The sequence below is a fragment of the Pyxicephalus adspersus genome, chromosome 6 (assembly GCF_032062135.1).
Source record: "Pyxicephalus adspersus chromosome 6, UCB_Pads_2.0, whole genome shotgun sequence".
NCBI classification, from domain to species: Eukaryota; Metazoa; Chordata; class Amphibia; order Anura; family Pyxicephalidae; genus Pyxicephalus; species Pyxicephalus adspersus.
Genome location: NC_092863.1, coordinates 38,300,283 through 38,327,496, shown reverse-complemented (window position 1 = coordinate 38,327,496; position 27,214 = coordinate 38,300,283). Strand labels below are relative to the sequence as shown.

Below are 27,214 nucleotides of genomic sequence, written 5' to 3'. Positions count from 1 at the left end.
ATTGAGAATAAAAGGGGACGTTTTAGTGACATAATGCGGGATAAATAAGGGCGGTGGTGATGGTTTTATGTGTAAAAGACGAAAGATTTACTATGGTTTTTATTTTGAGTGTATTTCTGTGTATATTGTCCCTAACAGTAACCTGACGGTGATTATCCACAGATAACATTGAGCTGAGAGCTTACAAAGCTCCACCTCACAGGTATCAGCTGACTGACGGCTGCACGTGATCGTCACCTGCTATCACATGACCAGGAAGATGGCGGCATGGTTGTTATTGCTTCTCGTCTCGGTGCCCTCGGCCGTCAGAGGGGAGACCTCGGAGGTGTCGGTCATCCTGAACCCGAACACGGGGAACCTCAGCACCGTACCCGGGAGAAGGGAAGACGCCGTGGCCTGGGCTGTACTGAATGACACCATCCAGAACAACGGGTGAGGAATATTGTGCCGGGAAGACACCGAGCTCCTATATAGAGTGATGCCAGGGGAGATTAGGGGCATAGCCGGGAGAAGATAAAGCCATGGCAGGAGATTGGGGGCATAACCGAGGAGGGGCAGCTCTCATAGCTGGGAGAAGATAAAGCTATGGCAGGAGATTGGAGCATTAATACCCAGGGAGATGGAGCTCCGAGTCATCCATGGAGGAGCTGGGCACAGAATGATGCCAGGAGGACCGAGCTGCCATAGTGATAGCAGTGCCATATGGTATAGCTATGATCATGCCAGGATCTATGGTGATGACAGAAGGTGATAGAGCCCTCATAGGAGATTGTCTGATAGCTAAGGCTATGTACACAATGCAATAATAGTCATCTGAAACGAATGATTAACAACCGATTGTTCGATAATTGTTAACAAAAAAAGTGGCCAACCACGCTGATGAATGAGGAATGTTTCTAGAAATGAACAACCGTCCTGGCGAATCTGGCTGACGATCATTCTCTATCTCTCATGTGTACAGGCGTTCAGTGATTGTGGATGTTTCTGCAGTACGTTTTCCCCTTTACATGTCACTTCCTGCATCGTTCAAACGATCGTATCTAGAGTGTGTACATTATTGGATTATATTTGAACGATCGTATCAATACAGCATGTACAGAATTGTGCACAATACGATCGTTCAAAATAATCATGCATAATCCTTGATCGGCCGTTAATCTTTCCTTTCCAACGATAATTATTGCACGTGTGTACGCAGCCTAAGGTCATGAGGAGGATTACTCCAATCCAAGATGATAGAAGGAGGAGATGGAGTCTGGTAGCTATAGTAGTAGCAGGAGATGAGCTCATGTCTAGGTTATGACATGAGATAGGAGCTTTCATATTAGGTTGATGGCAGATGGAGATGAAGCTCCAATAGCTAAGGTGATAGCAGGAGAAGCAAGAGCTGCCCCTTGGCAGGCCCTAAGGCAGGGGTCGGCAAATTATTATGGCCACTAGGCTATTTCAGGGGTGGGCGGGAGCACACTGGGCCGGACTCTGAGTTCTGCCCTAATGGTTCTGCCCCCCACCGGGGAACGCCCCCTGAAGTGAAATCCCTCTCCTCCGTATGCATTGCCACAGCAAGGAAGTGGCACTGGAGCTCCGGCTCGGGTAGTTCCTAATGCCCCCTGGCAGACTTGGCTGGCAACCCGCGGCTCCAGGGGTTGGACATCCTTGAAATGTCAAGGATGAGATGCAGGGGCTAAGATGATGGAAGGAGGAGGAGCTCCCAAATCCAAGGTGATAGAAGGAGGAGATGGGGTCTGCTAGCTAATGTCAGAAGATGATGAGCTCTTAATCTAAAGTGATGACAGGAGCTATCCTATCTAAGGTGATGGCAGGTGGAGATGAAGCTCCCTTAGCAAAGGTGACGGAGCTGTCATAGCTAAGATAATAGTGGAAGGTGCAAGAGCTGCTCCTTGGGCGGACATAAGGTATTGAACATAGAAGTTAGCTCTCATGGTGAAGCTGATACCAAAAGATGATCTAAGCTCTTGTGGTGAAGCTGATGTCAGGAGGGGATGGGATCTTTTAGCTAAATTAGTGGTAGGAGGAGATGAAGCCTTCATAGTTGAGCTTAAACTGGTAGAAGATATGGTCTAATAGGTTGTACCAAGAGGAAATGGATCTCCTATATGTATGGTGATGGCAGGAAGTGATAGAGCTCTAATAGGAAACATTCCTAAAGCTACGAAAATGGCTCTCACAGCTAAGGTGATGGCAGCAGGCGACTAGGTCTTATAGCTAGGGTAATACCAGGAGAAGATAAGGTCTTATAGCTAAAGGTGATGCCAAACAAAGAAAAATTGAGTCTCATGGATTAGGAGATTAGAGCCTAACTGTTGAGAAAAGAACATGGAACTCCTATAGGTGGCAGTAGAGAGATGGTGATATTGGGAGAAGATGGAGCCCTCATAGCTGTGGTGATGGTGGAAGTAGAAGATGTTTTGTAGCTAAGGTGTTGACAAAAGAAGATGAAGCCTTTCTGATTCCATGACCTCTCATAGGTAAAGTGATGGCAGGAGGTGATTGAGCTCTTAAAGCAAAGATGATGGAATCTCATAACTAAGGTATTCAAAGAAGAAATTCTCCTAGCTAAAGTGATACCAAGAGAACATGGGAGTCTCATCGCAAATGTGCTGGCATAGAGAGGGGATATCACAGCTATAGAGGAGAAGATGGAGCACCCATAGCCAAGTCTCTTAGATAAAGTATTGCCAGAAGATGATAGGGTTTTAGGGCTAAGGTGTTGGGAAGAGAACATAGCGCTCCCATAGGTAAGGTGATGGTACGCAGGGATTGGGATATTATTGCTAACGTAACGGGAATCTTATTGTTAAGATGATTCCAGGATTTCTGACCTCAGTGTCCACATGACATTTTTGTTCCTGGTTTTAAAAATCCACTTTCATTAAAATTTTATTTTTTCTTTCTGTTCTTAGACTATTATGTTTAGGATTAAATATATTGCTAAGTAGGTGAATAACTTCTAATGCAATTATTTACAAATGGATTTGGTTACTACAGCACTTATACGAAAAAAAGAAGTTGCTTGTTTGTCATCACTTCCTTCACTAGGTTTAATTCCTCATTTTAGGAAATTGTGTGGAGCCATGCAGTTTATTGGTGTATATCTGGGCAGTGGTGTATAGCATAGATATAGCCGGATGTTATTTTATTCCGAATTGCACACCACTGTTCATTCTTTCCTTCACCAGCAATGTAAAATGGAAATGGCTAGATGTGTAACTATCCATAACACACCATTTATTAGCTAAGGGGCTCTAATGCATAGGGGGAGTTTGTATAATGACCTAAACACTTACAAATACATTTTGATATTAACTTGTACATACGTTGTAATCATAAGAAGCAATAGATAATCTCAGTAACCACCTATGAGATGGAGAATGGACAGGTAACAGCAGCCTTCACTATGTATGCACTGCTGCAGCAAGCCGTGAAGGTATTCCAAATGCTGACAACTATAGTATAATGATTCTACCAATTATGTGGTTATTTTGTAGGGGAACTATACATTTGTATAACATCTAATGGTGTATAAAAGGAAGTCTTTATTTTTTGTTGTAGAATACAAAGAAAAGTATTTGATGTTCTTTTACATGTAATGATTTTCAGGAAGTAATATGATGGCAGCGTGTTTTGTTCTCCAATTTGTGTAGAATGAAATAAAGTATACTTCTCACTTGCTCTGTTTGCTGATATTTATGTATTGTATTTTTCAGGTGGGCCATTCTAGAGGTACAGAGCAATGCTAAATATAATGACAGCATGCAGGCATATGCCGCGGGGGTGGCGGAGGCTGCGGTTTCTCAGCGAGTAAGTATGTGTGCAGATACTACCAGTGTTAGGCTTACCATAACTAGGCTTTTATCAGTTACAAATTTTGATGGAATCATATTCAGATTGTTGTCAATTAATAATAAGGTAACCCTGGGACTGTTAAAGTATTGATAAGCAAAGCTTTGCTCTACAGCTATTCAAAAATTCAAGCTTTATTTATTTAGGTTAGTCAGGCATCTGGTGTTACTGGGGTATGTTACTTTAAAAACATTTGGATTTTGGTCCCTTTTTTTATCTGTTATGTTTTCTGCATAATACAGGGGCAAAGTAAACCAATTAAAGGAAGGTACAGTGAAAAATACAGAAGTAACGTAACATTTGCTATAAAAGCAGTATCATATAAAAAAAAAAAACCTTTGCAGTTAACTAGAACAAAAGGTAGCCCCTTACAGGACAAAAGAGTGGAGCTAGAAACTCGGTTCTAAACACTGGATGTTTCAACAGGCTTAAGGTAAAACAGACTGTCTGGAGGGAAAGGAGGAGGAGGAAGGGGACTGGTAAAGGAAAGAATAAGCTGGAAAAAAACAGGGGAAACCCACAACTATGTTGCAAGACCTGTACGAAAGGTCCATAACAGGGGAAAGAAAACTAGGGAACACCTAAGATTGGGCCAATAAAGTTTGGCATCTTGCAATATAACGAAATGAAAGCCATGGAGACATGTTGTTGATAAATCTATCCCACTGATTCATAGAGGGTAGGGTGAAATCTTCTATATCACAAAAACAATTAACTTTTTTTTTTTTGCCAAGGCCAATTGAGCCTTGTGGGTGTTGGTGGTTGCTTCCAAAATGTGGGTTATTACCCTCCTGGCAGTGTTAATGGGATGCAGTAAGAAGCCTTGTCCCCATCTCAATCAAAGTCCCTCTGATGGAACACTGATGGGCTTCCCACACCTTTGGGATACTTTTTTCATAAATGTTAGTGGGGAAACATGATTTATGGTCTGGGTAATCTGCACATAGGAGGGGTATTCAGCAAGGAATCCTTCAACCTTCCAGGTATAGGGTTTATTGATGTAAGGGGTAAGGTTAAGAGAAAGATGAACACTAACATGGCAAGACAGTGTTATGAAATCTATGGAAGTGGAAGCAACAATGGAATGGGAGATTATGTGAAATTTGCAAGTAGTCTAGAGTAACTCTTGTGCATTGGGGGAAAAATAGTCTCTAAGCATCTAGAAGCTGACCGTTATGGAGAACCTTTCTACGCTACAAAGGCAGAGGGGATTTCGCCTTAGAAGAGTCTGAAAGAGGATCAAGAATGAGGATCAGATGGGAGCTTATGATAACAGGATCTAAAAATTATATTTATGACCTATGTTCATAGATATGGCAATTAAATTAATAAACGTATAAAGATTGTTACTGCCTGGAATTTTCATCCCTGTAGCAGGCGTTTTAATGTGATTTACATCTCCCCTCAGCTTCTCTCCACACATGTGCATTATCAGCTGCCAAATAGGCCACGCATGCGCTGTAGTAAGCCTGGTTGGTTGACATTTTTTTAAATTCTCAATAATCATTTCTCCATGTAGTCATACTGACAAGCACAGCCTGACATATGAGCTTCCCAACAATATTGTTCTCAATATATGACAAGTAGAACCACTGCAGTACTGATCTGAAACCGCTATTGCTACCTTGTATGGCTGGTATCTCACAGCCATTTTGATGTAAATATGGTGCAGGAGTGACTAGATCAACATCCTGCACCTTACAAAAACTACTATTGTGTATGCAGAGATGATTTGTGCCAGATTTATAAATATTTTCAGCATTACACCAAGGTTGCTACTGCATACAAACGGCTGATAACACATCTGCGCTGAAGTTGACAGCAGATGCTGATATCTAAATCTCTCCTACATTGAGATGGTAAGTCCAGGAAGTAACTTTAATCTAAGACAGGTCTAGGGACTCTATACAACAGGGAATCAGATATTCCCTCATGGGAATTTTTCAATTTTCAATGGGAGTAATTGATTCCTACCAGGGGATGTTTGAGATAAGGTCAGTGTTAAATAGAGCCCAAGGTTTAACTAATTTTTATTTTAATATTTGATCTAGGGGATAATAGGCCTTTTTTAACCCTTCAACTTGCATAATAGTCAGTATACAAAACAATACAATGTAGTAACAGAAGCAGAACTCTTGTATGACTTTTTTGATACCTCTACAGCTTATCTACATGCACTGGATGAATACAATGTTTGGTTACTGTGGTCCTTATAAATACCAAACACCGTACTGTGAACGTCTGAGGAGTTATCTCGTGGCCAACTTAGCTTGGATGCAGGAGCAAATTGAATTGAATCAAGACCAGGAATACTGGTATCATGTAAGTAAAGTACCCCAATTAATTATCTTTGCATTATTATCAGGTCACTTTTATTTTTTTTATTTATAAGGTAAGTATTTTTATTTCACTGAAAAGTATTTTTGTGTACATTGTGATAGAGAAAACTCGCCTTAAGAGTGTTAATTGGCTGTTTTCTATTCAAATACCTGGCAGTCGTAGAAGCATGACTAGCATGGTCAATTTGAATTGTGTTCCAGATAATAGATGCAACCTTGATGTATTGACTGGCAGCAAAGCTCCTGCTTCTGTTGAAATGCAGCTCACACAGTGCTGGAATGCACATATAGGGAGCCAAAATTTGCTAGAATATTCCTTCATTTTTCATTTACTTTTTATTTGGTTACAAAATTATAAAAATACCATACAGCACTATCTTGTGGTTGTCATGCTCATGAACCAAGTCCAAGTCAACATGTCTCACACATACGCTTCAACAAAAGACGGTCTTTTTATGACAGTACAAAATAAATACATGCTAAACAATTTTTATATAATTTGAAATATCTGATGTACTTGTAGCCGGTTGTGTGGTTATGCAGGTGACATCTCTGCATTCTCCATGCTTTTATTTGTGATTTAAATCCACGGGTTTTAATGAAAATACTGTAAAAACAAAATACCTGAGTGAGAGAGACATCTTAAAGCAGTAATTGCTTGATCCATGGTATTGACTTGACTTCTGTGTTTTGTCTTTTCCTGCTAACTTGTGAAAATTGTAAAGTCCCTTTTACAGTTGGATTAAATAGTAGTGAGGCTTTTATTTTTTTGCACATTTACAGGTTCGACTTGCATTGCTTCAGCTGAAAGGACTAGAAGACAGCTACAATGAAGTAATTTCCTTTCCTGAGAAAACATTTAAACTGAATCCCTTTGGGTTTTTGTAAGTTTTTATTAAAAACAAAACTTTCTGTGCCTGTAAAAAAAAATTTCCCCAGTCAGGAAGTGAGCCAGATTTGCCAAGTTATCCATTAGATCATAACCAGCCTTTTTTCAATCAGAAGTGAAATCACATTCACATGTTTAGTATGAGGAAGGATTTATCTGCTACCCTCTGCTTTATTAGAAAGATTTCCCCTCTTTGTTTTCTGGTGACAGTGGTTAATATTAAGTCCTGTGTCAGCATTAGGGGGGTTAAAATTTGTCAGGCTTTAGTTTTTAGTTCCACTCAAATGGACAGGCTTTTCCAGCTTGGTGGAGACCTAGAAGATCTAGAACTTCCTTGTATTTTTTTTTTTTTGTTTTTCCAACTAATTCTCATAGCAGTAAAACCTGTCATGGTCATGTGATGGTTTAGCCCTGAACCTTCTGTACTGTATTTTTACTTCTGTGTAGGTTTACAACAGATACTGAAATGCACAAAATTCTACTTTTATGCAGTTTGAGTGAATCACTTTCAAGTCAGTGTAATTTGCATCTGATTTCACTCACTAAACATCTCTAGTGTCCACATCATATAGAAACAGACGGAACTGAATGGAATGGGTAGAGCTGGATTAGCAATCTCCTCAAAGTGAGATAGCAAGGTAGCTGGATGGCAGGTTTAGGTATATATAGAGTATATCTTCACCATGTAAGTTAAAAGAAAAAAGCAGCTTGGGGTGAGGGGGTTAATATTTGACAGGCTTTAATATTTTTTCCTCTCAAATGGACAGGCTTTTCCAGCTTGGTGGAGACCTAGAAGATCTTGAAGCTGCTATGAATAAGTCTGATACTAAGAGAAAGTTGGGCTCGGGGTCTTGCTCAGCGCTTATCAAACTTCTGCCTGGCAATAAGGAGCTCCTGGTGTCCCATGTTACCTGGAATACTTACCAGTCCATGTTGCGGATAATCAAGAAATATACATTTCCTTTTCGTAGGAACCCCAATGGTGAGGGCTTATTGTTTGCATTTTGGTTAAAATGTGGTAGAAACTTGTGACCGTTAGTAATTTACCCTGTGATAGGAAAGGTTCTTAATGCCTGTGTGGCTTTATCTTTTCCCTTGCTGTCATTTGTGATCATTCGTCATACCTACTATGATGTACATCTCTGCTGCTGTGCCATTTCTTTCATTCTGTATAGACTTAAAAAGGGAAGAATGCAATGAGCTATCTATATGAAATGTTTAAAATGACCTTATTCATTGTCAAAAGAATGTTGTAAAGTCATTTATTTTGTGAACTTTAGGGGGTCCTGTGATACCAGGATCTGTGCAGACATTCTCATCCTACCCAGGCGCAATCTTCTCCGGTGATGATTTCTACATTCTGAGCAGTGGTCTAGTGAGTATTAATGGCCTAGATGTATGCTAATGTTAAAGTAAGGACATTGTGTATGCAAGTTTCAATAAATAATGTATCTAATATTAGTCCACAGACTTCTGTAACTGATTTCATATTATCATATTCATTCTTTGGCTTGTGATGTGATCACTGTATTTAAGGGAAAAAGTATGTCCTACTGCACCAAATGATAGTTGTTCTCCTTTCATTCTTTAGTATATGCCTATTTGTTAGTTGGGAAACATCCTCTTGCCATTATAATTGTGGGCCATAATGGATTGGCTGATAAAGGCTGAGGATTTTGAAGATGCTTGCTTTAGCAGCAATAAATTAATACTCTATAAAAGGCCAATTTCAGCTGGGAATTTCCACTATCCTGGCAACCAATGTTAAGCTGCGCATGTGCATCTTAGTGCTTTTAACATATCAATGAAACAATCAAGGGATTATTGTAGAAGGGTCATGGCCTGGCTCTATCTGCAGTAATGCCGTCTAATCCAACATTTTGAGCTCTGTTCCACTCTGTTGAACTCTGTTCCACTTTAAAGCCAAAGACATATCTATGAGCATGTCAGAAATGGCAGACTTTTTTATTTCTCTTGGCACATGTTACTTTTATGTTTTACAAGATTATTACATTATATCTGTGGGCAATTAAGAATTTTTTTAACCTCAGATTAGATACTTAGCTACTTATGTCATTTAATAAAGTTTTTTATATAGTATCACAGAAATTTACAGGAGGAAAAGATGCTCAAATTATGTTATCCCTAAAAATCCCAATCAATAACTTGCATTGTAAATGTATATGATGTAAACATTATATGGTTATTCATTTGCTCGGCTTGGAGAATAAAGAAATGTCATCTTTATATATGCAATATGTAACTATTCACAACAAGCCATTAAAGAGTTTGCTGCTTTTTTTTTTTTACTTTGTGCAAATTAATCATTTTACAGAAGAAAAACATGTCATTATGAACAACAAATTTATTACCAAAATGTAGAAAAAGTTAATTGGTTAACATGTTGACGCATTGGTGTTAGAGAGAAAAACCACATCATATGTTGCTAATTGGAACTTATTTCTTTTCTAACGTGCTGGAAGTGAAGCAGCCATGGTGTGTTATTTTTGTACAATTGTTTTAAGTTGCATTCTTCTTTTTCACAGGTTAGCCTGGAAACCACCATTGGGAATAGTAATCCAGATTTGTGGAAGTATATCACGCCTAAAAATTCTGTTCTGGAGTGGCTGCGAAATATTGTAGCAAACAGGCTGTCAACAGTAGGCCAGGAGTGGGCTGATATTTTTGGCAAGTTTAATAGTGGAACGTAAGTATAAAAGTACATTAAAAAGAACATGCTACCACAATTTTCTATGCTATTGGCATAATGAAAATTATAAACTAACTATAACGTCTATTTTTTTTTTTTTTGCTTCTTCTCCCTATAGTCTTTTCTGTAGTTATATTTAGCACATTTTTTTAGATAATGATTTTCAGGGTAAACAGATTAGCTATTTATAAAAGCTGCAAGCCAACAGATTTTTGAGTTGGGAGTGTTCTGTGGTTTTTGTGTCAGGAGTGCTGAGTAAATAACAGGATAAGCGGTCAAAGTTAGACTAATTTCTGAGCGAGGTCATTTAAAACTCAGCTCAGTTTTAAGACATTAAAATTGCAGTTGAGGGTTATCCAAGAAAACAGTAGCATATATACAATACAGTCATGGGAAAAAGAGTACACCCCCTTTCATTTTTAAGTATTTTAAGTGTTAAGTGTTAAGTTTTATGTATCGGGACATAACTGCAGAATTATTTAAACCTAACCTCACATGTAAAGCATAGAACAGATTCCACAGGTTTGCTGGATTACCCAGCTTCATTGATGAAAGTGTATCCTCTCCAGCCTTAAAAGGGGCATATTACCCTTCCCAGAGTTATGGGCAAACAACAATTGCTTCTCTAAGGTCCTTGCCTATGTCTTCATTTTTTGTTTTTGTAATGACTCCAAGGGCCTTGGAGAGGATACACTTTCATCAGTGAAGCTGGGTGATCCAGCAAACCTGGAATGGATTTCATAAAATAATTTGCTATTTGCCAGCAAATGTTTTGAATCCTGGACCAAACATATCCCAGGTTTGCTGGATCACCCAGCTTCACTGATGAAGGTGTATCTTCTCCAGCCTTGGAGGGCTTTACTTATTCTGGCCCAAAGTTTTTAGATTTTTAATACTTTTTTGTATTAGAGACAGTGGTTACCAGGACCTATCGTATATTAGAAAAATCCACTTAGTGGAGAAACAGACTGCAAGGTAAACCTGGCAGGGGTGCTAACCAAAGCTAAAATCCTGGGGTTTAAATAATTTACGGGGGGGTGGTGGTGATCTTAGAATCTTAACTGCAAGCAGGTTTTGCAATACTTGACCATCAACTTTATAATAATAAAAACTTAAAATAAAATCTTGGTCTCTTTCCTATATGATATTCCACTTAGGTACAACAACCAGTGGATGGTGGTTGACTACAAAAAGTTCAGACCAGGTGAAACAGAGGTGCCTACTGGACTTCTAACTATTCTAGAGCAACTCCCGTAAGTTTTTGTGTTGAAATTCTATTGTTTCCCATTTTTGGCTTCCATCCTTGCTTCAACTTAATTGTGATGCATATCTATATATTTATATTTTTATATATATATATATATATATATATATATATATATATATATATATATATAGAAAGATCAGTTGCCTTGCCCCAGTGTAATTAAATATAATTATAGTAGGGACATTGGACACTGCCCCTTTGAGAAACAGTTAGTGACATGACTATGAAAAAGCTCTGCGTAATGTTGGCACTCTTAAGTAAATACAAGTAACTCTTTGATTATGCATAGCGTACGTAACATAGTGGTGTGTTACATATGGTAACACAAGCTTTTTAAACAAAGGAAGCCCATAAACAATCCTTTCTCACTTTTGTGTGACTATCCTGTGTGCACAGGAGTCTGTAATTGGTGTGGAACCTTATCCTGTCTTGCCTTTATTACAGACCACCAGATTTTGTTCCATTTAGCACAGTTAGGAACTGTTGGTGATATTCATTTCCTGTTTTAAAATATTGTTTGTTTGGGAGTTTCCCTTTCCAAGAATAACAGCCAACGTGTTAAAAATAAAAAAAAAAAAAAGGTTGTGGGGAACTTGTGCTCACAAGTTTATGGCAATGCTGCCTTTGAAAAAGAATACATTTCTGTAATTCACATTTTACATTTACTGTAATTCACATGCACGTGCCATTTTGCGTTAGCCCACAGTTCCTATTGTGTGTAGTAACGCAATTCTTTCTATCCATAGCAGTGTCCTACCTAAGGGTAGGAATATGTATGCGCCCTACCTACAGAGTAGGAATAATATATCACTGGCTCATCACTGTGTAGCATGGGGAGGTAACTACAGGTTTTTGCAGTGCAGGAACAGGAGAGTGGCATGAATGTGTGTAGCAGAAGAAGAAAAGGACTTGTGGCTGACACAGTCTGTATGTGATGACTAGACACGTGCTAGATATGAGCTACCAATGAAGGAGAACCATGCTCACTATGTTATGTGTGAGGGGCATATGTGACAGTGGGAGGGTTGTGAGGTGTCCAGTCACATAAACCTCAGTGTCCTCACATTATGGAACTGGTTCACATCCGCACATCCAGTAGCACTTGGTAGCTATCGGTTATTCCTACCCTGTTAGGAATGAGCCATATAAAGGTAGGGATATTTGACAGAACACTAAGTTATTTCACAATGATTACCCAGACAGCTACAGGTTCTGTAACAGCATGGAGTAGTGTTGCTGTAGTGAAGGAATACTCCAAGCCCTGGGTACACTGGATTATTCTTATTTGGATCATCCTCCTATTTTCACCACTGCACATTACAAATGTGTTAACATATACCTTGCCTCACTAAAGCATCTGACCTCATTATCCCCGGTCCCCTTTTACCTCCACAGCTGGCCTGAAGACTGACTGTCCCCCCACAGGACCAAACCTCCTCCTTGTCACCACTGTACCTCCGTAACTTGCAACCCCTCGCCCCGGCTTTCACCATGGCACCGGAAAACACACCAATCCCCAATCTTGTTCACTTTGGAATAAGCATACTTTGAATGCAAGGAAAATGGATTGTATTGTTTTTTACAACAGCTGTTGCTTAAACAACAAGCTGTAATGTAATCAAAAGAAGAAACATTTAGAAGAAACCTTTATTTTTTTCCTGTGCATTGCTTATTCAAGTTCTGTCTGTGGTAACCTGTTGTGTGGGTGGATGTGTTTTGTTTCTGTGTTTGTTTTTGTTTTTTTACTACCGTGTTTCATTTGTATCACATATAGATTTCTCATATATGTATTTTTTTTTTTTTTTTTTTTTTTCAGGGGACTAATGACTTATGCTGATAAATCTGATCTCCTATACCAGACCTCATACTGGCCCAGTTACAATGTTCCGTAAGTACACTATAGTGTATGTTAGGAAAAAGTACACTATTTTTTGTACATTGTACAGTTAGATTGCAGCTTGTACTGTGAGAAAATTCTACAATCAAATTATAAAATGCAGGGTGATCTTAAAACAGATTTTAGATTCAGATTGCAGCATGGATTGTGACCTTTATACAAATACATTTCCTGTGCTCTGCAGGCAGCCGACTCTGGTACCCAAGAACCCTCAGCAGGTCAATAGTAGTGAAATCGATGGTGCCTCACATGTCTTAGCCTTGGAATGGGGGACGGATGCTGCTAGGCAGAATGTAAGAGGTTTGAGGAAACAGAGGTAGAGGAAGGAAAGATGTCCTTTGTGCTTCATAGGTGAAGGGTTTATTATTTGTGGAAAGTCCGGGGCAGATTATAAGCGAAGTACAAGGCCCCCAGTGCCTCATATTTCACAGGCAGGGGGTGGGACCGTATCCTTCTTGGCATTCTGTTCTCTCTATAACTTCCAATCTGTATGGCCCCATTGATTAATCTACTTCTTATAGCAATCCACATGTTGTGGGGTTTAGTTGCAGGTCAGACACGCCTGAAATGTCAACATACGTGCATGCAAGTTATGTCGTTGGGGTTCCCATCATCCCACTGACCCCTGGAGAATTCAACATACGTCTGTCATCCGTAGAGAACATTCTTCTTATCTGCTGTGGGTGACTTGGGCAGCAGGAAAAGTATGCTGAAACAACATGGGTAGAAAACTACAACTTGGTTGTTAGTGTAACAATGCATGTTTTAACTGCTCCTGTGACGTGTTTGATCTGTATGTATACAAAGGTTGTTACCGCTTTCACTTTTTAACCTGCAGCAGGCTTGGGTTCTGTTTTTTTATGAATGAACACTGATTTTGAAGCCGCTTTTGAGCGGTTTGTGTGTATTTATAAATTTCTTTAGTCTTAAGAATAAGAAAGTACACCTACATTATTTTCAAAGTATTTGCATTTCAGGTCTTCATCTGGTCCAAGGTGTAGGTTATAAAATTATACTTCTTAAAAATGAACAACATGTGGCATGTTTTTTTCTAGCTATTTATTCCACAAAGAATAGGTCAAAATGCAGAAGTTGTGTGAGAAATTAGGTACACCCTACCATTTCCATAGGAATTAAGGCAGTAAGTAGCAGCCAGGTGCTGCTAATCAAACTCATTGAATATATGATAAACCGCAAGCAAATATTCTTTAAGAAGCAATTGTTTCCGCCCATTAGTAAGGGAAGGGTTGTAAGGCCATTTCCAAACAATATGAAGTCCATAATTCTACAGCAAGAAAAATAAGTAGAACGTGGAAAACATTTAAGACAATCTTCCCAGGAGTGAACATCTCAGCAATTTCGGCCCATAATCAGACCGCGTAATGCTCAGAGAATTTACAAAAAAAACCAAGAGCTTCATTGTTGTGGGGGAATTTTGGCCTATATTTCTTTACAACCATAAGACTGATAAATTATACAAAATACAGTTACTTTAAATAATGCTGCTAAAGGGGGTTCTGCTGATGAATAATGGGGTGTACGTAGTCCTGATACATAAAACCTTAAAATTGAAAAAGTAGGTGTACTTTCTTTTACTTATTTATGTGTGGGTGTGTGTATATGTATATATTTGTGTGTTGTGGCTATGAAAATCTAAACTGTTCAAAAAAAGAAATTCAAATGTACACCCCCGAAATAGAATCTCTTGCTCATGTGATTGACGTGCTTTTCCCAGCAGTTTGTCTTTTAATTCAACACTGGGACTAATAATCACATGACTCTCCACTTTTACCACTCAGCCAAGGTGGAGATTTGTGGAAGGCATGTGTGGATAGCCATGCAGTAGCCTGTTATAACTTGCCTATATTGTTGACTTGGGTAAAGCAGATTTGCTCTGCAAAGGTGGAGTTTTAAAGGAAGAAGTTCTTATGGGGTCTGTATTGGTATGATTTTTTTGTCCTCATTCCCACAGGTACTTCGATATTATATTTAATACAAGTGGCCAGCCTGAGCTTGTGAAAAAATTTGGTGACTGGTTCAGTTATTCCAAAACTCCCAGGGCTCAGATTTTCAAGAGGAATCACACTCTTGTGGAGGATCTGCCATCAATGATGAGGCTCATGAGGTAAGGAAGTCACAGCCCTGGTTTAAAAAAAGTTTTACCTCTCGGGCCTTTTATATTTTTTGTGGGTTTTCATTTCTGTAGAACCCATGTGTAATGCTGGCGATTAACATAATCACCAGCAAAGTTCTTGTTTTTTTCCTGTAGAAATACCTAAATTGTTAACCTCACTCCATTCGTAGACTTTTATGAATGGTCTCCAGTAATTGATTGGCTAGTGATCACTACTGTATGATTTTTATAGTGGTTATGGGCACAATTACCTCTTTACAGATCGCCAGATAGTAGTCAATGCTTATCAGCTTTTATTTGTTTGTGCCAGTCGCAGGTGCAGTGAAAAAAATGGGCCCCATAATCAACTTTCAAATGTGGAGTTCGTTCATTCTGTATAAGTAAATGAAGATTCTGATTTGCACTTTGGTGTAAATATGTTACATCGGTCAAAGCACTGCTTGCAAGCGTGTAAAATCTAATGCCTTTTACAAACATGGTAATCAGATTTTTTTTAAAAATGGAGGACACAAAGTCTCAATCTCTTATCAAATCTCCACAAATTGTAAAGTGAACCCCTATATGCCAAAACCCTCTACGATACGAATTCTACAGATGCTCCTCGCTTAACGACTAGGTTCCGTTCCTGTAACCTGCTTGATAAGTGAATTGGTTGTTAACGAGGAGCATAGCAAAGACTTGGGATAGTGCAGGATCACAGAGGAAGAAGACGGAAGAGGAGACGCCGTGTAGATGTACACTTGAGTCGGTCATCAGTATGGGTAGTCGGTAAACGGGGAAGTCCCTTAAACAGGATTACCTGTATTTCCAAAGTAAAAATACAGTCACCTGTGATCGGCTTTCTCTTTTTTTCAGATACAATAACTTCCTTAATGATCCTCTGTCACTGTGCCCAAGTTGTATACCAAAACCAAATGGGGAGAATGCAATTTCTGCCCGCTCCGATCTCAATCAAGCCAATGGAACTTACCCTTTTGGAGCCATGCGCCAGCGACAGCATGGAGGCACTGACATGAAGGTTTGTGAAAGTCAACACGTGTGCCTGTAACGTTATGAGGACTTTATAAATGTGATAATTCTTTAATTGAGAAATGTTTTGCTCTATTCACAGGTTACCAGCTTTGATTTTGCAAAGAAACATATGATGTTTGCAGTTAATGGTCCTACATGGGATCAGGTGCCTCCTTTCCAATGGAGCACTTCTCCCTTCAGTAACCTCATGCATATGGGTCATCCTGACCTCTGGAAATTTGATCCCATCCTCATCAGATGGGACTAAATCAAAAAAATATCTGTTTTCCCAGCAACCATTGTATTGACAAACGAAAGGTTTGACTCACAGGCCATGAAAGGTTTAGTCATTCCAATCTGTGATTATCCAGATTCACACATTCATGCCTAAATTTAATGAAACTGGAGTTCAGAACCTATTGCATTTAAAGGGATTTTTATACATTTAATGAAGGGAACTGTTTGGCCATAAGGATAGCAACCAGTTACATTTTGCACTTTAAACACTTATAAGTAATGCCCCCCCCCCCCCCCCCCCCCCCATCTCGCAAAACGCAACGTGTCAGAATGTAATAACCATGCACGTGTATGTAATTGCGCAGGTACAATATTTTGCTAACTGTTCATCGTATTTCACACTAGCAGTGATCAGCAACAGAATCCTAAATTGAGCTCAGTACTCTGCAATTTATTATTCATACACAAGAGTGCTTTTTGATTTGCATATATCTTTTTTGATTAGTCACATATTTTCAGAACATTCTAAATAGTTCCTTTTCCAACTATACTTTGTGCTTATTTACCATTTTAATTTTATTTGTTATTTCCCAACCACTAGTATGTTTGTTTTTTTAAGTTGGAAATTTTTATTCAATGGATGCTCATTTCTTGCAAATGTTTTTATTTCATTAAGGGCTATCAATGCATGAGTGAGTTTGTTTTACAGAATAATTGACAATTTTACATTACAAACTATTTGGACATAATATAAAGAACAGTGGATAATGTGCATTAGTCCCCTAGCAGACCAGAAATGGGGAATTTTATATATATGTTATACAAACCAAATAAAAATCTGGCTGCTATGGGTTGAGTAGTGCACCTTTCCAGTGGTGGTTTTACTGCCTTTACGAGTAAGTTGTTTTTTTTTTGTTTTTTTTTGGGTTTTTTTTTGTTTCTAATGTGTACTTTTTTCCTTTTTTTTAATATATATAATTTGGCACATACTAGATGTTAATGTGCGGTTTTATTGAAACGTGTAGTTGTTAACTTTTGTCTGTTATCTTTAACCCACAGTACTTTGCTAGGATTGCTTAATGAAAAAAGATTCTTGTAGCCTTTAGTATAATGTATTTCTTTTTCTGTTTTAGTCTTTGATTAAATTATGTCACAGGCATTTCCTGGAAGAAGCCAAGATTTGGCTAACTTGTGTTCTGTCTGACCGTATACCAATATTCAAAACAAAATGAAATGTTAATCTTCGGCATGGCTGCTTTCTGCTGGCCACTTTAGGGCCACATTTGGGGGCAGAAATTGTATCAATAGTTTCACACAACATTACTTAAAGGTAACCTGCTATAGAAATATAGGAGCTGCCAATGCTGTCTTGTTTTTAAAGGTGAAAGCTCCATTCCCAATGTCTCCAAATTTGCCTCTGGCCACCATTCTTCTTGATGCCTAAAGGGGAACTCTGCTCTCACTTCCTGCTTTAGTGACTGGTGCTTACTGGGACAGTATGTAGGAGAACAGACACCATTAAGTTACTGTGTTGAATGAGTTAGAAGTTTTAAGAAGCGATTGCTGTCTGTTACATCACATCACATTTTAGCTAAAACTGGTCACCAGCACTTTTTAGGAACATGGAGAAATTTTTAGGAACATCAAGGAATTCACTGACACCACAACATGTTTACAGGCTACAATTTTCAACTTCACTGACTGCATGTTTATGGTCCAGTGACTTTCTAACTGCTGAGTTGCTATTACAAAAGACCCATTATCTGCAAATTATTAGTGGTAGGTCACAGGTACCTGTTAAAGCTAAAAGAGTAACTAAGGGGTATCTAGCATTGATAATCAGCTTTACTGTTTTTGTGATTATTCTTCGACATAAACCCATTCGGTGAAGCGCTTGTGTAGGCCAGTGATGTCTATGCCAAATATTTGTATGCCAAAGCAGTTGTCAGTCTTTAAATTCTCATCTCCCCACTACAAGTATATCCAAGGCTAGCTTAGCTTTTTCTGCCTCTGATAGGTAGTATATACCTTCTAAACTTAGTGGTATCTAAACCTGTATTTTTATCATTTTAAATATAATCCATTTTTTATGGAATCGAAGTATCAAAAAAAAGCTTTATAGTTCAAGTCTGCAGTGTATATGGCCATATTGCGCATGTTCCACCGCATTTCTAAAAAGAAAAACATTTACCGGTGTATGACCTGCAGTTTCAATTGATAGCAGATTAGTTCTCTTACTGATCTATTGTCTGCACTATTCAACCACTTAGAGGCTCAAAATGGCAATATGTCCATATTTGTACCACAAAGATCCTATATTCTGGCAAGCTGTACATTGTTTGGCTGGTGCATTTGGTAGAGTAAAGTAAATTTAGGTGGGTTGGCCTGGTCATGGGCCATATCCACATTTTCTTAACTGGCCATCTTACATTTAAGTAGAGATGGAAAATCCTCATGTCAAGAATGACATTGTTTTGTTGAAAAAAAAATACCAAAATACATTCAGGTATTTTTATCATCTGTTTTTAGCCTCCTTGCTAAATTTCTATGCAATAAGATTTTTTAAGCTGCTAAAAGTGAGCAATACTTTGTGTCTTTATCTTGATTTTCAGGCTAGTCCTGCACTTTGTATAAAAGAATGCTGTCAATGTTTAAGAATTGTATGAGCAAATTTGTGATGTATGTTTAATTGTAATAAAAAATGAATATTTTACTCTCAACTTTGCGTGGCTGAGTTAATCATTTCAAGGTGTAGTCTAAAAGTATATTTTTCTTCTGACCCTAAACCCAAAATACTTATGTAGTGTTATCTGCAATAAACTAGTTTAATCTGTACAATAAATCCTATCCCTTGTGCAAAGATTCCCACCTAGGACTCAGGAATGGAAGCCTGTAGTGTATATCAATATTGTGATGTATTATCCAAATATGCAAGAAGAATGGATGTGATCCAAAAATGGTGCAATAATCATTTGCCAAATAGGTAAATAAATAATTTTGTGACGGCATTGTTAAAATAGTTTGCTAAAGTCTAGGCATTTAGTCACAAGAGGAAGGCTGAGAGGGAAGATTATCCAATGTTGCCAATAAGAGCGCAACTAAAGCCTAGTTTTGGGTATCTAGGAAAAAAACAGGAAAGGCGCATGGAAGCATTCTATCAGGGGTGTTCTCCTATGTGACTGACCGTGCATTTCTCATGCAATATGTAAAGTGCAGAGGACTAGATCGGCAACAGAAGTCGTAAAGGATCTATAAAGAGAACATCCATAAACCATACACCATAGAAGCCAGTTTCCATACACTGTGCTAATGATGGCCAACTAGCCTGAACCCATTGTATACATTTTAGAAGAAATGGTTCTGTGACATTTGGTTGTTGGCATTTAGAGATAAGGAAATAAAGAAATGATTTGCAGGGCTCTACCAATAACCCAAGTGTGAAGAATTTACCCCTTAATTTTTAGATCTGTGGTGAAAGAATATTTTCTGTGTCATTTGCAACTGAAGCAATTTATCCCCAAATCCTCCCTTACTCCTGTATGATTTGCTAACTCTTCCATTTTCTATCATCATGTTTAATTGCAGCACTAATATAGCTGCTAATATAACAAACCCCAATATTTTTTTAGTCTTTATTGCAAAAGGATTTATCACATACACATAGAACATACAGAAAATTACAAATACATTCAGTGGTTAATTAATCTCATTGACTTCAGTGTTTATGTAGAATAATTCAGCTATATGACAATACAAAACCGTAGTGTCAAATATGTATATACAGTAGTCATTTTATAGAGGTAGATACATTTAAAGTTAGTCCCTGACTTTCGTTAGTCAGCTCTATACAACTTTGATTTTTTCTTGAAATGTTTTAAGAACTACTCCAGGAAGCAGTGTTTTTATCTAAACCGTCCTTCTAAAATTGGACAGCAATTAGAGGGATATAAAGTTCCCTGCCATTTTTAGGATACCTGAGAATGCACCGTTTGACTTTAAGGATTGTAAATTATACAATCCCTTGGTTTCTGACACAAACTTCTTTCTTTTGCCGCTAGATGGTGCTGTGTATATAGAGAGCTTGGGAACTGTAATTCTTGAGATGCTGGGATTCACACAACTCCCTCCCCATCTACTCAGAGAAAAGCCATAACTGGTGCTGACAACTAATCCTAGGTGTCCAGTTTTCAAGGGAAAAGGAATTTGCTTATTGTGGATTTGTGCAGATTTCAATACATCAAAGTTTCATATTTGTATATTGTGATCAATAAAAAGTAGTGTTTTATGCCCTTAAGCTGGTGTTCTTACATATTAAAACTTGATCCATGCTAAATAAAAAAAAAAAATGTCCTCCCGCTACTCCCACTAGTTTTTAACCACTGTCTACCCTCTGTACCCCCCTTCACAACATATCTTATTTTTTTAATGTATGGCTAATAATAAAAAATAATGTTCTAAGAAAAGCTGAGCCCCTGGATACCAGAAGTCAAAGACCTTTATGAACATAGTAGTAAGTATTTAGCTTTCCCTTTAGACCAGTTATTAGTTCTCAGTAGCTATAATGTAACACAGGCAGATACCCTTTGGTTCAGAGGTGAGAAGTGACTTGCAGATAATGCTATATGATTCATTGAATGTGATAATGGGATACTTGGGTATACAGTTTGTGCAGAACATATTAATGTTCATTGTAACAGGAGGACAGAAATCTATCCCAGGAATTTTATAGTGTTATGTAGTCTTTGCCTCAATGGTTCATCACTGCTACTAAGCAGCACTGATGGACTTGATGTTCAGTTGCTCCTTGAGCCGGAATAGCTGTGACAGGGTTATATTGTTTCCTCCGCATACTATGACAACCAGAGAGGAGAGATCTTTGCTCAATTTGCCTTCCTTTTGCAGCTTTTCAAAGACGTTACTGTAAACTGCTGCAAGAGCAGCACCACACGCTGGCTCCACAAGCATCTTTTCATCATCTAAAAAATACACAAAAAGGCCAGTCAAATACTAAACATTTGGTTTGCAATTGTAAAAAGGTGTTTTTTTTTGTTTTTTTTTTAGCACAGGTGATAACTTACCTAAAAATCTCTCAATGGCCAATACTGCATCCTGATCAGAGATTACTTCTGAGAAAACCGGATGTTCCTGAGCTAATTGCAACGTTTGCATGCCGACTGTCTTAGCTCCAAGAGTCTTAGCCACACTGCATGAGAAATACAACGACCATAGTTAATAGTTTTATCTTTGTCATGTAAATGATTTCTTTTTAAAACATCACGCTTCCTTTAACCGGAGGCTGAATCATCTTCACATATCTCACCAACTCCACAGAGGTATGTGGCTCACCTTCTGCCATGCTCCAGTCTCTTTTATTTAACATAGTTACAACCGTCTTCCTCATCATGTCATAAAAATGCAACCACTAATAAAATACTGCTGTAATGGCCTAGCAGGTTGGCAGAATTAGGAACTCTTTGCAAAAAGCAAACTCATAGCAGTAAAAAAGAATTATTATTTCCCTGATCTGAGTTTAATTAAAGGTAATTCTATAAGAATAGCTATACTTTCAGAAGCATTGTGTCTCACTGCCTTAGAAAGGTAGAATGACATTATTACAGGCAGTCAAATACAATGCAAAAATGTTTAGATTTCATATAGTAAGGTCATATATATTAGATCTGTAACACTTAGTAGATTTGACATATAAACACAATGCACAATGTTACATAGAAAGATAATTAAATTGTAAACATCCATGGCATAAACTCAATGTGAACTCTTCATATTAAAATATTTTTTTTCTTAATGTTTACCTATTACTCATAACCAAAGTTGGACAGAGACTGACTTTATGATTACTTTCCATGTACAGAAAGCTAATTAAAGTTTGGGTTAAAATATCTTGCTAATTGGAAGTCCACTGGACACTGCCCTTTCACCCGTGTTTCCTCAAGGAGCGGTAAAGATATCTCACAATGAGTATCACTATTGCAAGCAGACACAGCTTCATAACAACCCAGCTGTGGATTCCGGAGCAGTGCAGCATTGTTGTCACACCATCATCCGAAAGATCAACAGGTATTTGTGGGTCTTTGCAGGAGGTATAAAGAGAAATCTAAGTGCTGATCCATAAAAGTGTTGCAGTGCATGTTTTTTTTTTTTTTATTAAAGCCATTAGTTCTAGTTTAAAACTTAGGTTGAAGATAGCTTACCTGGTTATTTCTGGTAAAGTAACTAGTCTTCCAGCTTCTAGAGCAGCATTTAGGCTATGAGCGCCGTTTGTTTCCATTGCAATGATGGGGACGTCATCCCATCCTACTTCCCGCAGGCCTTGGACGACACCACAAAGCATTCCACCACCGCCTACTGACAGGGCAATAGCCCCAGGTTTTGAGGGAAGACTTTCTTTCATTTCCTTCACTAATGAAGTGTGGCCTTCCCTGTATAAAAAAAAAAGACCATTGTAGTACAGATGCTTTGGACTAAAAACACTTTTCCTTTTCATTGGAACTGTTGCATTGTTAATGTAATAATAACTACTACTGGTGGAACATAAATGAGTACACAGCATGGTTTACACCAGTATCATTGTATGCTGCCTAGGAATTGTCTGTTACTACTAATGTCCAAATTAAGCGGTATGATCTCAGAAAAAATATAAAAGTTTCAGTCATTGAGGAACTTCTGGTCCATGAGAATTTACTACTAACTAGCAGATTTAAGTTAGTAACTGTCAATGTTCTCAGGAAGATTCCATGATGTTCCTACCTTAAAAAAGGTTACTCAAAGCTGAAAATACTGAAATGAAATTGTCAGGATACAAGTATAGGAGCTGTCACTGGCATCATTCTTTACTTCTTGTCTATCCACTGACCTGGAACATATATTATATTATTTGCTCCCCATACTTCAGTGTAAAGTAAAGATGGTGGTGAAAGTCCCTAAAAATTTACCTTTTAAACAAGTTAACAATGGCATTTCTAATCTTTGTTCCCTCCTGTTATGATTTTGTTTTCACCAAATCTATGACAAGTCAAACCCTCATCTCTGCTGACATTTGCTATTTCTAATTAGCTCTTTTCTTTCAACTACTAATCCCAAGAATTCTGTTTACACATCTATCAATCTACTCCACCCAGCTGGAAACTCCTTTGTCTTTGCTCTCATTGCCTAGGATTTTGTAACATACTTTAAAGATTAAATCTACCTATGGTAATACTATATGTTTTTAAAAAAATATCTTTATAGGTTCCTGAAATATTTGTGTTAAAGTAAACCTGTCACAAAACAAACAAACTAAAACTGTCTTTTTTAATCCTGAAATGGTATCCTTTGTCACAGATGAGACCTCCATGCTGGGTACATCCATTACATGGGTCTTTACCTCTGTATGGACTCAGAGCTAAGCAGTGACCCCTTCTATTCAAAAGATGAGAGCAACAGACAATAGATTGGACAATAGATGCTTCTTTTCTTTCTTTAGGCTTTTAAATGGCAGGAACGTTGCATAGCTCCAAGGCAGGCATAGTTCTGACGTGAACTCAATCATATACATAGTATGCAAGATGGATAAAGGTATATTTTCCGACAAACGGATAATGATCTGAGGATTCATAAAGGCACATCGAGCTACTTGCTCCGGGAAAATGTTGTCTAAATGCTTTTGTTTATTAAAACATCACCCTGTTTATTAACATTACAGGCTTATGTTAATAAGGAACTGAACTCTAGAAGCTGGCAGGCAGGAACGCCACACTGGCAAGCATGTCTCCATCTTTTATAGAGGTTTGTGGCCAACATCAGTAATATATAGGAGGAAGTACTTTGGGAAAGTGCTCAAATAATTGCTGTGATTTCACTTGATTACCAGTCACAAGTTGTGAATGTTAACCTGGAGAAATCACAGCAATTATTTCCAGTTAAAACAGTTCCTGTTTTTTCCTTAGTTACATAAAAAGTGTCTGTTTTCTGATCACAATAAATGTGAACTGTGCATAAACATGACCTCTCTATTGTCCAGCCTTTTCCATTACAGATTCACAATGCAGATACATAGCTTTGAGGTTGTAGGCACACTCACATACAAGAAGTGCATTGGTTTTTTAATAGGGAATTCTAGACAAAAAGCAAATCTTTACTTTTTGAGTCCAGTTGCATTTTAAGTGAAACGTGTAATAGGCTGCTTTTCCACCTTAAAGCAAATGTGAATTTTTTTTTTATTGTAGAAGAGACATACAGGTGAGTATATAAGCATAGTCTATAATTTTGCTGTCGTGTATTACAGATGTGTGTACCAGGCACATTTATTTACTGACAATCAGTATGGTTTTAGTTTTAAGAAAATAGATTTACCATATTAAAGGATCATCAAATGGGGGGATATACACCCATCCTGGGTTATTCTTCACTAACTCTTTAGCGTGCTCAATTGTCTCATCCAGCATCTGAAAAATAAGTTAGAGATAATGTTACTCTAAACAGCAAATATATTGAATGATCTTAATAAGGTTGTTTTTTTGTGTTTGTGGAGAATACATGCACTGTTCACATATGACCAGGGTTGTACACATCATTAGTGCTAAACTAGAGGGCAGAGGGCCACCAATGACAATTTAATGTACATTAGGCTGTTTTGGAAAGGAAGAACAGCTGTGTTCTATGAAACAAAAGCAAATAGTTTTTTTGACCCATTCATTAGGGGAATTTTTTGGAAATGAAAATGAGCCATGTAGTCATAAACATCAACAGCACTGCACTGTACACATGGCAATAACTTATAGGCACCTAGTAGTAGTCTGGTGGTTTGGACTGGTAATTCTAATGTATTAGGATGCCTATTGACATGGGATGGATAGTATGGGATGGGGATAATAACATCTGGCTCAGAAGCAATATTTTAGGTTAGGTTAAGTTTGATTTAAGAGTATCTGATTGTACAACAAGCTTGTTATGGTTTCTCAAAGTCAAGAAAAGCACCAGTAAATTGCACAGGTACAAATTCCAAGCCTGAACCAAGGTGTTAGTTATTTTTTTCTTATTGACCATCCTTAGAAACTTTTTCCGGTCCTCACATACTCCATGTTAAGTACGTAATTACCCTGGCCTGTGTTTGTCCAATTTTATAATAAACTTACCTCTCCCACTACACAAACTGTGGCTCCTTCATCCTTAACTCTCTGAATGGTAAAGGCTGGAGTGGTGGTAGGGACAAGGATGGTGGCGGGAATGGACAGCTTGCGGGCACTGTAAGCAGCGGCGAGGCCAGCATTACCGCCTGGAATTACAAACAATGTTTAGTAGAAAGCTCGATGTACAAATAGTAAGCTGTATTCTATTTCTAATATAATAAAAATGATTACCACATTACTGGCTGACATTGCACCCCACTGCCTAAAAAAGTCTAGGTACAAATTATTGGATTACTTGCAGTTCAGTTGTCTCCTTAGAATAGAACTATGGCCTCCCATGTAGAACTTAATGATAAACGCATCCCTATGTTACATTTCCCCGATTCCCCTGCAAATACTTGTTGATCCTGCCAGTAAAGTATTTAACTTCACAAGATTCAAAGCTACATTGTCTCTTGTTACTGCTTATTTACAAACCTATAACTCAACATTCAGCACTTAGCCAAATCTAGCCCAGCACTATGACTTCTAGACTGGTAGAACTGACTGTGTCGCTGAAACAATGTGAGCTACATTGTCTGGAAGGGGGAGTAAGTTTTGTTTTTTAATTTATTAGGTTCTTGCATCACATAGTAACTGGATCTGAAACGTTTTTAGACTGTAGATGTACTATTTAGACTCTTTAGATGTACCATAATACCCAACTATAGGAGCAGGAGCCTAAGCAACAGGAAACTCACCTGAGGAGCACACAAAATGAGTACAGCCACGTTCTGCCCACTGCAAGGAGAGAAGACATAAGACATAAAATAAATATATCTTTTGTTACTGGTGATTACTGCAATATACAATGTTAAAATTTAGAGAAACAGAATGTTTTCATTGGTAAGATAGGTGAAAATCTCTTGGAGAATGAACATCAGGTCATTGGGCCTGATTTAATAAAACTCCCAAGGCTGGAGAGAATACACTTTCATCAGTGAAGCTGGGTGATCCAGCAAACCTGGAATGGATTTCTTCAATTTCATTTGCTATTTGTTAGCAAATGCTTTGAATCCTGGACCAGATCCATCCCAGGTTTGTTGGATCACCCAGCTTCACTGCACTGTATTCTCTCCAGCCTTGGAGAACTTTATTAAATCAGGGCCATTGTCTCTAATGTCAGTAATTCTGCTGTTACAACCTGGGGGGATATTGAAGTGGTGAAGATTTCCTAAATGTAATATTCCAATAAAAACAAAATACTTCAAAGCCCTCTGATAAGCTCACACATTCAATCCTTGGCTGTTTACTCACTGTCTTGCACAGATGGCCAATGCCACGAATCTTAAAGGAACCTGTTGGCTGAGCATTATCAAGTTTTAGATACACTTTGGTGCCAGACAGTTTGGTCAGTGGCACGCTGTCTCTGAGGGGAGTATTCAGATGAAGGCTTCTAATCTCTGCCATCTTGACCTACCAAATGGAAAGAACAGAAACACTGATTAGTGGGGGGTTTGAGAAAATTCTTCCATTAGTATTCCGTGTCTTTCTAATTGGAATTGGCATTCTGTTAACAGATAATCTGATACTGAAGTCAAACTGCTGTGCTTAAAATGTGTTTTGTGTCAAAGTATGTCCTTGTTTACCTAAAACTTATTTAAATGAAAATGAACCGAAATCTCACACAATTTCCTCTCCCAGGGTGACAAATCTATAAAGAAGCAGCTTTGTTATCCTAGGTGAGGACTACAATAAT

At 38.1% G+C, this 27,214-nt stretch overlaps 2 protein-coding genes across 2 annotated transcripts; one reads left to right on the top strand and one right to left on the bottom strand.

Moving 5' to 3' along the window:
• The first annotated feature begins 186 nt into the window (after positions 1-186).
• On the top strand, positions 187-19,068 carry PLBD2 (phospholipase B domain containing 2). The gene is made up of 12 exons (XM_072415335.1): positions 187-432; positions 3,729-3,822; positions 6,028-6,186; positions 6,987-7,087; positions 7,860-8,074; positions 8,373-8,467; positions 9,639-9,799; positions 10,960-11,055; positions 12,886-12,957; positions 14,939-15,091; positions 15,956-16,118; positions 16,212-19,068. The coding sequence occupies exons 1-12, from the start codon at positions 248-250 to the stop codon at positions 16,377-16,379; spliced, it is 1,662 nt and encodes a 553-aa protein (XP_072271436.1). The 5' UTR covers positions 187-247; the 3' UTR covers positions 16,380-19,068.
• An 898-nt stretch (positions 19,069-19,966) lies between these two features.
• Positions 19,967-26,993, bottom strand: LOC140333585 (L-serine dehydratase/L-threonine deaminase-like). The gene is made up of 7 exons (XM_072415333.1): positions 26,773-26,993; positions 26,217-26,256; positions 25,483-25,622; positions 24,701-24,792; positions 22,561-22,788; positions 21,427-21,551; positions 19,967-21,324 (listed from the first exon to the last, which is right to left on the bottom strand). The coding sequence occupies exons 1-7, from the start codon at positions 26,923-26,925 to the stop codon at positions 21,116-21,118; spliced, it is 987 nt and encodes a 328-aa protein (XP_072271434.1). The 5' UTR covers positions 26,926-26,993; the 3' UTR covers positions 19,967-21,115.
• Positions 26,994-27,214: the final 221 nt, after the last annotated feature.

What these genes read in the sequence shown, in the direction of transcription:
- PLBD2 (XM_072415335.1), top strand. Translation starts at nt 248, where the DNA reads ATGACCAGGAAGATGGCGGCATGGTTGTTATTGCTTCTCGTCTCGGTG. An exon ending in GGCAAGTTTAATAGTGGAAC is followed by an intron (nt 9,800 to 10,959) that starts GTAAGTATAAAA and finishes TATTCCACTTAG; the next exon opens with GTACAACAACCAGTGGATGG. An exon ending in TGGCCCAGTTACAATGTTCC is followed by an intron (nt 12,958 to 14,938) that starts GTAAGTACACTA and finishes TCATTCCCACAG; the next exon opens with GTACTTCGATATTATATTTA.
- LOC140333585 (XM_072415333.1), bottom strand. Translation starts at nt 26,925, where the DNA reads ATGGCAGAGATTAGAAGCCTTCATCTGAATACTCCCCTCAGAGACAGC. An exon ending in CAGTTTGTGTAGTGGGAGAG is followed by an intron (nt 24,793 to 25,482) that starts GTAAGTTTATTA and finishes CTTATTTTTCAG; the next exon opens with ATGCTGGATGAGACAATTGA. An exon ending in GGCCATTGAGAGATTTTTAG is followed by an intron (nt 21,325 to 21,426) that starts GTAAGTTATCAC and finishes TGTATTTTTTAG; the next exon opens with ATGATGAAAAGATGCTTGTG.